This window comes from Ursus arctos, unplaced genomic scaffold, assembly GCF_023065955.2.
Source record: "Ursus arctos isolate Adak ecotype North America unplaced genomic scaffold, UrsArc2.0 scaffold_22, whole genome shotgun sequence".
Taxonomy (NCBI): Eukaryota; Metazoa; Chordata; class Mammalia; order Carnivora; family Ursidae; genus Ursus; species Ursus arctos.
Genome location: NW_026622897.1, coordinates 18,966,737 through 18,980,894, shown reverse-complemented (window position 1 = coordinate 18,980,894; position 14,158 = coordinate 18,966,737). Strand labels below are relative to the sequence as shown.

General features: G+C 36.0%; 1 protein-coding gene and 1 pseudogene across 1 annotated transcript; both read left to right on the top strand.

Moving 5' to 3' along the window:
• Positions 1–208: 208 nt before the first annotated feature.
• On the top strand, positions 209–1,220 carry LOC125282438 (olfactory receptor 8B3-like; annotated as a pseudogene).
• Positions 1,221–13,231: 12,011 nt separating this feature from the next.
• On the top strand, positions 13,232–14,158 carry LOC113259767 (olfactory receptor 8D2). The gene has a single exon (XM_026505263.2). The coding sequence runs from the start codon at positions 13,232–13,234 to the stop codon at positions 14,156–14,158; it is 927 nt and encodes a 308-aa protein (XP_026361048.2).

The following is a 14,158-nucleotide window of genomic DNA, read 5'->3' as shown; positions in this document are numbered from 1 at the left end:
CTAAAGTGAAGATATACTTCTTTGTATTCTTCTCGCTGTAGCCTTTCTGTAGGTCAGAAGTTGTCACCGCAAATGCTGGGATCTGAAAGGTCACTCAAAAGGTCTAGAGAATGCCAACCTGTGTGATATTTCAGAAATGGCTCAGAAAAGGTCAGTTTTCCTCTAATTGGCTCTTCCTTCAGCTCCATAGATTGACTCCTACAGCAGAATGATAGATGAAAATTACTCCCTGGTGATGGACTTTATCCTCAAGATTTAACTGACAGGCCACAATGTTCCAGCTCCCCCTCTTCTTCCTGTTGCTAGAGATTTATCTGGTTGCTGTGCTGGCCAGTCTGAGCTAGATCATATTAATTTCTCTAAATTCACACCTTCACACATCCATGTGACATTTACTTTTTAGTCTGCCTTTCATAGTGGTCCATTATTCTTCCATCTTTGCCCTCAAAATGCTATGAACATCATATAGAGGAAAACATCTCCTACCCAGGTGGCTGGTGCAGCTCTACTTCTGTTGTTTCTTTGTCATTGCCAAATGTTGTGTATCAACAGTAATAGCATGTAATCACTATGTTGACATTTGCAAGCTACTGTTGTATGATGTTATATTGTCCCTTCAGATCTGTTCTCTGTGTTTGGGATATATGTGATGGGATGTGGGGTTTCCTAGCCCACACTCTCTATGGTGAGACTGACCTTCTGTGGTGCCAATATTGTCAACCTCTGTGTGTGACGTTCTCCCTGTGCTCAGCTTCCCTGCACCAGTACCTACAACAATAAGACTGTGGTCTTTGCGCTAATCGGCATGAACATTTTGGTATTCGTCAGCACTTCTTTTATTTCCTATGCTTTTATCATCGTCAACATCTTCCACATCAGCTCTACAGAGGGCAGAGCTAAATCCTTCATTCAGCACCTGCAATTCCCATTAATGACTGTTTCACTTTTCTTGGGGGCAGCAGCATTCCTGTGCTTCCAACCTTCTAACGTTGAGTCTTTGAACCAGGAAAGTGGCTTCAGTCTTTTATACAAATGTTGGGTCCACACCAAACCCTTGTATCTATAGCTTGCGGAATAAGGACAACAAACTTGCTCAGAAGTGAACTCTGAAAAGAAAAGTATTTTCTTGGGCAGCAACAGAATTTGTACAAGGACTTTTTAGGACTGGATTATTATGCTATATTTGTTGGGGTTTCTTCATTGCTGAATCTTCACCTTAACCAGATGGAATACATTTTCTACCTTAATTCAAAGCTCTTTTCTCTCTCTTCCTTCCTTCCTTCCTCCCTTCCTTCCTTCCTTCCTTCCTTCCTTCCTTCCTTCCTTCCTTCCTTCCTTCTCCCTCCCTCTTTCTTTCTCTTTCTTTCTTTCTTTCTTTCTTTCTTTCTTTCTTTCTTTCTTTCTTTCTTCTTTCTTTCTCTTTCTTTCTTTCTTTCTTTCTTTCTTTCCTCTTTCTTTCTTTCTTTCTTTCTTTCTTTCTTTCTTTCTTTCTTTCTTTCTTTCTTTCCTCAACTTTTTCTCCTCCTTTTCCTCCTAGCTTTTACAAGTGTAATTATGTAATTGCAACATTAAGGAAAAATAAACTATTATTACTGTGTCCTTTGCTATGTGTGGCATCTATCTCTGGGACAAATATTGTAAGTTCTATAATTAATTAATTGAATAACATCACAAAATATCTATCTATACACCAAGTCTCTAGTAGTCTGAGGACTCTCCTTTTCTAAGTATGTCTTTGGTATAAGTAGTGGAACTCATATAACACAGACACAATTCCAAATTCTCTCACAAAAGCAAAAACAGTGAACATGGGATTTTGCTATTTACCACTTCCATACTTTTTTGGTTTTGTTAACAATAATAAATTTTACCAACTTCTGTTAGGCTTTAGAAGTTATTAGAGGACAAAATATAATATGGCAGCCAGTACATACATGTATTGAAAATAAATTCTGTTGTGAGTACTGCCTTTTACAATTTGCTGTCAACTTCTCTAGCATCAATATATCTTCCTTCACAGTTCAAAGTATTTTTTTAATTAGCTTTATTATACCATTTGACACAATTCATCTTGAATAATAATTATTTCTCTGCAATCCCCTAATAGATCATGAATTCCTGGTGAGCACAGACTCTATCTTTCCCCTTTGTATCCTTGGTGTCAGACAAAGTTTGTGTTTTGACGTCCTTAGATATTTGATGCTGTTAATATTGTAGTGTAAAAAAAGTCATAATACTTCTCATTTCCAAAACATAAAGGTTGGTGTTTTCTCTTTGCAAAGTGCAGTATGGTGAAGATACCCATATTGTTTAAAGTGTATTTATATATAACAAATAATTAAAATGCTTATAAAATTCCTGTAATGTCTATCCTTATATCTAATCTTAGTTCTTTTTAATTTTAAATTTTCAGAAAATCAAAACAAATCATAACTATATATTTTTTATTTTTGTGGATTTAGAAAATGAATTAATTAGAAATAATTTTAAAGTTGATTCAGTTACAACTCTTAAGGGACAAACATAATATAGACAAGTATTTGTTAATTTCTGACAAAAAACAACGCCAATTACTTTGGCAATGTGTTAGGTGAATGGTATTTGTATTAGAGGTTGATTTGAAATAAAAAGTCATCTTAGAGGTTGATTTGAAATAAGAAGTCAATTTTCAAATATTAACTCATGGTCAGCATATTGCTTATCTCATTCCCAAGAGAAGTTGTGCAGAGGAACAGAAAGCAAGGAACTTACTGAGGGTAAATGAAAAAACAGAAAGAAATTAAAAGAGTGCTAGAACTGCAAGAGATGTTTTATTAACACTGGTAGCATTTCCAGGAGATATATCTCTAGGGTAAAGGTAGCTGTTTGCTTTAAAAACACACACTATATTTCACTGAGTGAAACAAATTATTTTGAAAACCTCTCTTAAAAGTCCCAGCACTTCTAAATTCACCATCCAGGGTATTGATATTTTACGTTAAATCTAAGTCTTATATTTGTCCCAAAGCAAGCCAACTAATATACCATGTAGAGATTTATAAGTTGGCGGAAGATGATATAGGAAAAATTAAAAATGGCATCCAATGTATATGCATATTTGAAATAAATACCATGAGGAATACTGCCTTTGATAATTTGGCCTCTATCAAAACTCTAGCATTTTCTCTTGGCATCCTACCTCCTTCTAGTATCCTCAAAACCCCCCTTTTCCCCTAATATTTCCAATATCTCTTACCTTTGTATATTTGCTTCATGTCATCCCATTCTTTGCAATTTTTTTGTTCCTTCACTCTATGTAATAATCCCTGGGTGTCTGAAAAAAAAATGCAAAATGGCTCACCAGTTCCTGCTTTGTAGGGCATGGTGAACCTGGTGACCAGGTCAGTAACTATTTCATCACGTAGTAGAAAGTGTGACAAGTGTTACAAAGTTCATTAGTTTTAAGATATGTTACTGCCTCAACACTAACACCAAATTTGTGGCTTAAAATATCCTATTTTGTTTCCAATATATTTTATTTCTTACTAGTTCAGAGCTCAGTGGAAAAGAGTGAGGTTTTGTACTATATTCTTGAGTTTCTACTAGAGAATACAAAAACATTTGTTTAAAATGGTGAAAGCCATGAAAGAAGAAAACGAAGCACTAAAGAGACCAAGATATTATTTAAAAATAACATATAGGGGCACCGGGCTGGCTCAGTCAGAAGAGCATGGGACTCTTGATCCCAGGATTGTGAGTTTGAGCCCCATGTTAGATGTAGAGATTACTTAAATAAATAAAACCATAAAAAATAATAAAAGTAAAAAATAACACATAAATCTGAATAAGAACTAATTGGAACTTCTAGAAGGAAATATGTAGTCATTGAAGTAAAAAGTGGAAATATGGATAAAGTGGCAGATTAGACATAGCTGAAGAGAGAATTGGTCAATAGAAGATTGAGCTGAGTAAATTACCCAATGTGTAGCAAAGGATAAAGATGGACAATATAAGAAAGAATCAAAATGACACAAAAAAAGGAGAAACGTGACATAGGTCCAAAAAGAACTCCAAAAAGAGACCATAATGGAATATATAATGTCTGAGAATTATTCAGAACAAATAGACATAAATTTTCACACACAAAATAAACCTAAATGAACACCTAGACATTTTGTAGTAAATTTTGAAAATCCCAAAGAGAAAACAGAGAAAAAGAGAGAGAGAGAAATTACTACCTAAATAATAAAAAAAAAATAATAATTAGTGACAGCAAATTTATCAACAGCAAAGGGTCCACAGACCATAGAATAATATATTCCCAATGCTGAGGGGGAAAGAATATCAACCTAGAATTCTATATGCAATCAACTTTATTCATGAGCAATGGTGAAATAATGGTAATTTCAGGCAGATTAGAGGATTTTTACCACTACTAGATTCTCATGGAAAGAATACTCAGTAGATACACTTTATTTATTTATTTTTTTAAAGATTTTATTTATTTATTTGACAGAGAGACAGACAGCCAGCAAGAGAGGAAACACAAGCAGGGGGAGTGGGAGAGGAAGAAGCAGGCTCCCAGAGGAGCAGGGAGCCCGATGCGGGGCTGGATCCCAGGACTCTGGGACCACGCCCTGAGCTGAAGGCAGACGCTTAACGACTGAGCCACCCAGGCACCCCAGTATATACACTTTAGAATGAAGGATATGGAGTGAAGAATAAAGGGATATGATACCAGAAGACATGTGTGGGAAGAAATTGATGAATATGTTGATAGATTTGAACAGGCATTGACTATATACAAATAAAATTATAATAACAAATTAGGAGTATTTAAAGATGTAAACGGAGTATTTAAAGTATTTAGGTAAAACTAACTTACCAAACAACAGTAACATGCAAAATGGGAGGGGGGAAATTAGAGTTAAATTACTTTATTATCTTTCAGCTGTGCGAGTGGAAGGTGTGTACTAAGTATTTTAGACTTTGTTAATTCAAGGACATATGCTAAATTTGAGGGCAACGTCCAAAAAAGTAGAAATGAAATCTGTAATTTTCAAATGAGGAGAGGAGAAGAAGAATAAAGAAAACATGATTAATGCAATAAAAAGAAGGAAAGGGGGAAAAAAAAGAAGAACAATAGCATAGTAAATAGAAACCACAAGGTAATAGTAAAAATCAATTTAAATATATAAGGAACAACAATAAATGTAAATTAAACAAGCCTGTTATTTAAAACAGTAAGACTTTCAGACTAAAGAGGAGAAAAAACTTACACAACTCCCAGCCCTTACCCCAATACAGCTATGTACTGTTTAGAAGGGACAGCTATAAAATTGAAGGACAAAAGAAAAATTGAAAATAAAAGACTGGACATGAAACACGAGGCAAACATCTAACAAAACATCTAGCATAACTAAATTAATACAAAGCAAAATAGACTTTGAATATGATTCTTAGAGATAAAAAAATTACATAATGACACAAATAACAGGATATAACAGTTTTAAATGTTTATATACACTTACCAACAAAGTTTCAAAATATATCATACAAAATATACCATACTTTCAAGAAGAAATCAACAAATCCAGAATCATAGCATGAGATTTTAACACGCTTCCCTCAGATATTGATGGATCAAGCAGAATCTAAAAAGGAAATAGCCAATCTGAGCAAGAAAAGTAACAAACTGGACCTGTAGATATTATGCATAAGACCTCGATGGGGCGCCTGGGTGGCACAGCGGTTAAGCGTCTGCCTTCGGCTCAGGGCGTGATCCCAGCGTTATGGGATTGAGCCCTACATCAGGCTCCTCTGCTATGAGCCTGCTTCCTCTCCCACTCCCCCTGCTTGTGTTCCCTCTCTCGCTGGCTGTCTCTATCTCTGTCGAATAAATAAATAAAATCTTAAAAAAAAAAAGACCTCGAATTTGGCAATAAAGCATACATTATCTTTATCAGCAAATGCAGAATAGGCTTCAAAAATTCACTTAAGGACTGGTCCTCAGATCGAGTCTCAAGTACAAAAACAATGGTATCATGTAGACCACATTGTCTGGTTAAAGTGTAGTGCAGGTAGAAATAAAAAAATATATTCACCCCTCCTGCATTTGGAATTTTATGAAACATTTTCCAATAGCACATAGGGCAAAAAATTAAAAAATTAAAAAATATTTGGAACTGAATGACAATTAAAACACATATACCAAAACACGTGAGGTAACTGCTAGAGAATAGGGACGTTACGGCCTTAAATTAATCTTGTTTGAAGAAGCCATTTTGCATGGTGCACTGGGTGTTATACGCAAGTGATGAATCATGGAACTTTACATCAAAAACTAGGGATGTACTGTATGGTGACTAACATAATATAATAAAAAAAACATTATTAAAAAAAAGTCTGAGCATAAAAAAAAGAAGCCACTTTGAACTGAAGTCTCTAAGGTTAGAATGTAAAAATTAACATAAACACAAAGAATAACAACACTACAATAATAAGATAATATTTACAATATAATAATACTTTCATAAATATTAGAAAGGAGAGCAATATAATAAAAAATGAGAGTGAAGAGGAACAGCAAAATCAAAAGCTGGCTATTTAGGGATGCCTGGGTGGCTCAGGTGGTGAAAGGTCTGCTGTTGGCTCAGCTTGTGATCCCAAGGTCCTGGGATCGAGTCCTACATCATGTCCCCCACTCCGTGGGGAGCCTGCTTCTCCCTCTGCCTCTCTCTCTCTCTCATGAACAAATAAATAAAATCCTTTTTTAAAAAGCTGGCTATTTAAACAAGTAATAAAATAAGAAAACTTTCTGGCAAGGTAAAAAAATCAATACTTCTTAATAATAAGATGCAAATGAATATTAAGAATGGAAAATGGAGAAATAACTTAAAATGTCAGATACAGTAAAAAACATGTTGAGAATACCATGAATTTTACATGAAAAATTTGAAAACAATTGCAGTGAGTAACTTTGTGTAAAAACACAACTTATCCAAAACTCATTTAAAAAGGGGTCTGGGGGCGCCTGGGTGGCACAGCGGTTAAGCGTCTGCCTTCCGCTCAGGGTGTGATCCTGGCGTTTTGGGATCGAGCCCCACATCAGGCTCCTCTGCTATGAGCCTGCTTCTTCCTCTCCCACTCCCCCTGCTTGTGTTCCCTCTCTCACTGGCTGTCTCTATCTCTGTCAAATAAATAAAATCTTTAAAAAAAAAAAAGGGGGTCTGAATAAACCCATAATCAATAAAGAAATCAAATCAGTAGTTTGAAATCTCTATCTCTCCAAAAATGCTAAACCTGTTTTACATGTAAGTTCTCACATAAATACAAAAATAGATTATCTCTAATTTATGTGAACATCTTTGTGGAGCAGAAATTGAGAGATAGCTCTCTCAAATTGTTACAATATCATTCATATCTCAACCAAAAGAGAATAGTATGAGAAAGGAATATTAATAGGGCAATTTCACACGTTTGGAAGGGCTAAAAATTTACTCTCATTTTTACTACAGAAATACTCAAATTATCTGGCATTTTTGTCACTAAGTACGAAGTTGGGATTTGAACAGGTGGCCTAAACTAATTAAAATACTGAAGTCCTTCATTACTCAAAAGGCTATTTTAGATTTGTTCCAGAACCAGCAGTGTTTAAGGCCTTATGTTCCCTTCCTGATTTTATGACAGCAAACAGATGGACTATGTAATAGAAACAATGCAGGGTCTTTCCTAGACAACAAATTCTTTGGGGGCTGAGAACAACTAGAGTTCAGACCGAAAAAAAAAAAGTTGCAGGAAGAACAATATTTGGCAAAAACACTTTGTAAATTCTAAGGTGTTGTAGAAGAGAAAGTATCTCTTATTATTGATTTTCACTAACAGACTAATCCCTTGGGTGGTGAGATCTTTTTGAGATCATACAGAGTTCTAATTTGTTTTGTTTTGTTTTCATTAATTGTGTAATGTGCAGAGCCAGATCTTGAGAGATTTGTAAACCTTTGGGAATGGGTTGTATATTTCTAAGCCGTACCTCAACATTTGCAAATAGTATCAGGGTCTAGTTTTTGAATGTCTTAAGGTAAGTGGATATCAGCTTCTTGAGAGATTAGAGAAAAAAAGCTCTACATGTTTGGATTGGCTCTATTTAAATGCTCTACTCCTTTCTTCTTCAAGATATTAGATTAATAATATCAGTTACATGGCACTGAATATGTACTAGTTTTTTTGTTTTGTTTTTATAATCTCCATTAACTGAAAAAACATCTCTATGAGATAGGTTTTACAGATGAGGACACTGAGTCATAGGTGATATAATTTGCTCAAAGTTAATGCAACTCCAAGTCACAAAGCCAAGATTTGATCCTAGATAGTCTGTCTCCAGGTGGTATTATAATCACTATGCTATTGTATTCATTTATTTTTTCGGGGTGTATTCATTTACTTTAAAAAAAAAAGGGGGTTTTATTTACTTATTTGAGAGAGAGAAAGCACGCAGGAGGGAGGGAAGGGGCGCGGGAGAAGGAAAAGCAGACTCCCCGCTGAGCAGGGAGCCAGACTCAGGGCTCCATCCTAAGACACTGAGATCAAGAGCTGAGCCAAAGGCGGACACTTAACCAACTGAGCCACCCAGGTGCCTCTATTCATTCACTTTTCAAGCAACTGCAAAAAAAAATTACATTGCAAGACAGGTTGACTGCTCTGCAAAGTTTGACTGGAGAAGGTAAATCCTGAATTTTACATGTACTTATTTATTTACAATATGTCCATTTGTACACTGGATGACTTAATTTCCTTGATTTGATTTCTTATTATATGCATTTGGGTTTCAGTGTTTCCTACCAATGAGCCAAACAATGTCCACAGAGCCCATTATTTGAATGCCCTTTTGTCCTGAAATCTGTTATATTGGCTTAACTGCAAGATCTTTCTTATGCAGATGGCTTTTGCTCATTAAAAGGTGTCCAATCAAAGGCATAATCAACAAACGCAGTACTCAATTGTCAAACTTAAGTGGCTGGGCTGTGAGCCATGGTTGTTAAAGTTTGAGAAATTGGTGAGCATATTTAGATGTGGAAAGGTCTACATGTTCAGTTAAATTGACAGCACTTAATGACCTCATCTTCGTGTTGCTCCCACTGCTGGTCTGGACAGTTTGCTGCAGTAGCTGTTCCTATGAGAGAAAACACAGAGTTGTCAAAATTGCCAGTACAGCTCCTTCTTAAATCTAGATCATAGCCGCTAATATGATCACCCAGCTCTTGACAATTCTTCCAAAGTCACTGTAGGAACCCTGCGAATCTCCTGATCTCTTTGCTTCTTGAATTATAACTTTTAAAGTTTTTTGCTTTTTCTGGTTGTAAGAGAGTACTCTTCTCCAGGAGAACAAACACTGCTTTTCTTACTGAATACACTCCTCCACGCGCTCCCATTCATGCTCCCTGAGTAAGGGTGCCTGCTGCTTTGGGGATCTTTGGAATGATACAAAGTAAACTCAGAAAGTACTTTATAAATGTAAGAAATAATAAAAACAATACTAACTGATAATGACATAGTAGCTTAAAGTTTTTCAAAGCTCAGTACAAATCTTTATATCTTCATAACTCCTTTTTTTTTCATAACCACTTTTTTCATAGAAGAGGGAACAGAGATTCAGAGATGGTAAATGACTGGCTCTAGTCACACAGACTCTACACCAAGTGCTTTTAGCCAGTTCTTCTGCCTCCAGATAAGATGACTTTCTATTTATGTTAGCATAGGATCATAGGGTAAGAGATTTGAAATTAACAAAGATTTTGTTCTGATGAAAGTCATACAGATGTTCTGCAACATTTGTTTTAGATAAAGTAATAAACACAGGAATATGTCCTTTCCACAGTGTTTGAATCCCATGAAAAATTAAATTGTATTCTCTATCCAAAAGATTGAACTTTATGAATTCTCTTTTCTTCAGAAAGATTTGTACTTTATCAAAGCCCAAAAGGACAGCTACATTCCCAATAATATTTGAGATTCTGGTATCTAGCCAATTTTATTATTGTCTCTTGAATGATGTTACATTGTAGAAAGGGAATTAACAGTGGGATTTCTCCAATAACTATAACACTGTATTCTGGATCCTACAACGAATTATTTCCATAGATGTTATTAAATGTTATCTTTCTAGTGTGAGAAAATGACAGATTCATATCTGCCCTAGATAATTCTGTTTAAAAAGTAGGAGTATGCAGGAAGATTTATGTATCTCTGTTAAAGAAAAGAAACAAAATTTTATTTTTAAATTTTAATTAGGCACACACTTGTATTTATAATTATACATCATATATTACATAATATATATACCTAATATATATATTTATATTTTAATTCTGCATGTTTTATGGGTAACTTGTTGAAGTATCTGTTGAGTAATATTCTTATATCTTTGAACCACCAGGAACTTTCCTTAGATATCCATTTATGCTTCCCAAGGATGGGGGCTGACACTTTTCTGTCTACACTATGGTTGTATTAAAAAACTTCAAAAACAGTAGCATTATAGGCCACTAACCACAGGGGGGAAAACTGGAAGGGAAACAAAGTAGTGTCTTTCTTTCTCTTTCATTTGGTTTAATAACCTCTCATTTCCAGTGATATCTCACATATGTAAAAACCTTATCCTTGCCAAACTTTAAAGTGCTTGGTTTATTGAATTACTTTGATAGGAAATTTAAATATTGCATTTCATGCTCCCTCGCCTTTTTCAGCTGATGATATTAAAAATAAATGTTCTTTTGGTAATTTGGAGCAATCATTTTTATGCACAGGGGCTATTTTGTGTATGTATCTATGGTTTGTTTTCAAAGATTATTTATTTATTTGGGAAAGAGAGGGAGTGAGGGGAAAAGCAGAAGGAGAGGGACAAGCAGACACCACACTGAGCGTGGAGCCCTTTGTGGGGCTTGATCTCATGACCCTGAGATCATAACCTAAGCAGAAACCAAGAGTCAGATGCTTAACCGACTGAGCCACCCAGGCACCCCATGTATCTGTGTTTTTATACGTTCACATTTTCTGGAGTCCTAGATAACTATGCAGTGTGAGGATTTTTTTTTTTACTTTTATTTTTTAATATAGCTTTCTGAAGGCCTCTTTTCTTGCTGTTAAACTGTTCTTGCTATGCTCAGCTTTTTTAAACAGCTTTCTCACATCTTCCTTCTCCTTTTAAATTTGGTGACTTCATTCTGATCTCGTACATGTTCGCTAAAATTATTTCTTAAGAAAAATAATGATATGGCACAAAGAGAGGACCAATGCAGACTGATAAGTGAGTAAACTTTAATAAGTGGATATTGGGACATTTATATTAATGTCTTCAAGGTGCTTTTACTTACATTCAGTTTTTTGGCAATATTGAAAATTTTAAGCCACTAAATAAATATCTCCAGATTAGAGAAATATTACTGTACATCTGTTCCTTTCCTCCATCTGTTGAGCTCCCTCAAAACCTGACATAACGGGCTTTGTTTACTCCGATAGATCAGCAATTTTAGTCTCCAAATCAGCTGGAATACCTCTATAGTTACAGAGAGATAGATTTTTCTGGTTCTGACCTCCGGACAACCCTCCGTGGTGGTAATAATTTCAATATTATTTGGGATTATAGAAGAAATTTTAGTCAGTTTATGCGTGAGCCTATTAAAAACTATGGTATCCACTAAGTGGATTTCAACCCGAAATGCCCCCACCTCTCTCCTGGCTCACTTTCATGGCTTCTGCATGAATAATGAAAACATCAGACATCAGTCTTAGTCCCATGGATCATTGGACAAGTTCAGAACGTTTATCTGATGATGATTGAATCTCATCGCCATTGTTAATTGGGCTCTTAGAGATGTATTCTGGCAACTCTGACTCTGTTTCTTTCAGGTTATTATCTAATTTCCTGAATTCAGACACATGGCTCTCTTCTCATGTGTTCTCAGAGATAATAACACCCTATAGAATTAAGCCTTTGAATCAACACATATTGAGCACCCTTAGTATGTTGTAAAAGGCATGAGAGAAAAATAGACTACTGCAAAGTTTCATAAATTTTTGTTTGTGATCACGGAAAATGATCACATGTTGCATATTTTTCATACAAAATAAAAAGCAAACTATGTATCACTCTGGAGTTTTTCCTCCATTGATATTTTTTCTCATTTTGGAAATTGGAATTTAAAGTCATATCAAGGTCTAGATACCACATGTGTTCTCTCTTGAGTATCATGAATTAAAGGAACATTTTGTACCATTCAACATGCCTCAGTGAAAAATTATCAGACTTGATTCCTCAGATAATAAAAATACATTGGGTAAAGCAGGAAATCCTTTTCCCTGAATCGTCTGCTTGGACTTTAGAGAAAACTAAGTCAGGGAATCCTCCAGTTCTGAGCTGTAGCTTTTAGAGAAAGGTCAGCGAGAGTTTGGCCTCTAATTATGGACAACAGGGAAGAGTCCTGAGGAAAGAAGCACTTTGTTGATTGTTCAGGAACTACACATGGAAGCCGAACTTACTTCTTTGCTGTTTCTTGAACATGAAAGGCTTAAAATAGAGTCTAGGTATAGTTTTTAGCCCCATGTTTCTGTCAACCTCGTCTACCCTGAAAGGAAGTTCCTGGCCTGCTGAAGTTTTTCATCCATTGGACAGAGTGGGAGAACCAGGGTCTGAATTGGTTAGAGCCATTTCTGTAATTTTGCCTTTTGTATTCATCATCTCTTTATAAAAGCCTTTTATATTTCTGAGTTCTCAGTTTTAGAATATTCATTATGTCAACTTCTATAGATGGCTTGAAAAATTGAAACAGACTACTTTTAGATCACCAGAGATAGATTCAACGCTATGTTGCAACCAAGACTGAAGGTTCTGTTGATCTATGTCCAGAGAAAGAGGATGAACAATCTTCTCTGAATGATATTAATGAAAAACTAATTAGGTTTTGAAAGGATGTGCTTTCTTTGAAAGTGAGGTAGATAGGATCTTAAGCCTAGGAGCAAAATGAAAGGATTTTGACTTAGAGAGGAGTATTTGAGAGTGTTAAGTAGAAACAATGCTCTGAGTTATACCTGTGGTCCTTGTCCTTGACCTTTTAAATCCCTGAAAAGGATCAAGTCATGAGACAGGGGAGGAATGGAACCAATCAAGACATAGCATGTCATTCTGACTTGGGAGTCAGAAAAAAACTCTAATGCACCTATTTTCTCTTATTTCTTTCTACAGATTATATCTTGTATGGCTACTTCCAATCATTCTTCCATGACTGAGTTTATCCTTGAAGGGTTAACAAAACGCCCAGAGCTTCAATTGCCCCTCTTCCTACTGTTCCTCGGAGTATATGTGGTCACATTGGTGGGGAACCTGGGCATGATCCTCTTAATTGCTATCAGTTCTCAACTTCACTCTCCGATGTATTATTTTCTCAGTCATTTGTCATGCATTGATCTCTGCTACTCCTCTGTCATTACCCCCAAAATGCTGGTGAACTTCATATCAGAGAAGAACATTATCTCCTTTCTGGCGTGCATGACTCAGCTTTATTTCTTCCTTATTTTTGTAATTGCAGAAGGCTACCTTCTGACTGCCATGGCATATGACCGTTACGTAGCCATCTGTAGCCCACTGCTTTACAATATTATCATGTCCCATAAGGTCTGCTCCATAATGATGGCTGTGGTATATTCACTGGGGTTGTTTGGGGCTACAGTCCATACTACCCTCATGTCAGTGTTGTCCTTCTGTGGGTCTCATGTTGTCAGTCATTATTTTTGTGATATTCCCCCCTTGTTGACTCTCTCTTGCTCCAGCACCCACATCAATGAGATACTGTTGTTTATTATTGGAGGGGTTAATACCTTAGCACCTACACTGGCTGTACTAATCTCTTACGCTTTCATTCTTTCAAGTATTCTCCGTATTCGCTCTGCTGAGGGACGGTCCAAAGCCTTTGGCACTTGTAGCTCCCATCTCATGGCTGTGGGTATCTTTTTTGGGTCTATCACATTCATGTATTTCAAACCCCCTTCTAGTAATACTATGGAACAGGAGAAGGTGTCCTCAGTGTTCTACACCACAGTGATCCCCTTGCTGAATCCCATGATCTACAGCCTGAGGAACAAGGATGTGAAGAATGCACTGAGAAAGGTGGTTGGGGGAAGGTAG

Coding starts and splice junctions, on each gene's coding strand:
- LOC113259767 (XM_026505263.2), top strand. CDS start 13,232: ATGGCTACTTCCAATCATTCTTCCATGACTGAGTTTATCCTTGAAGGG.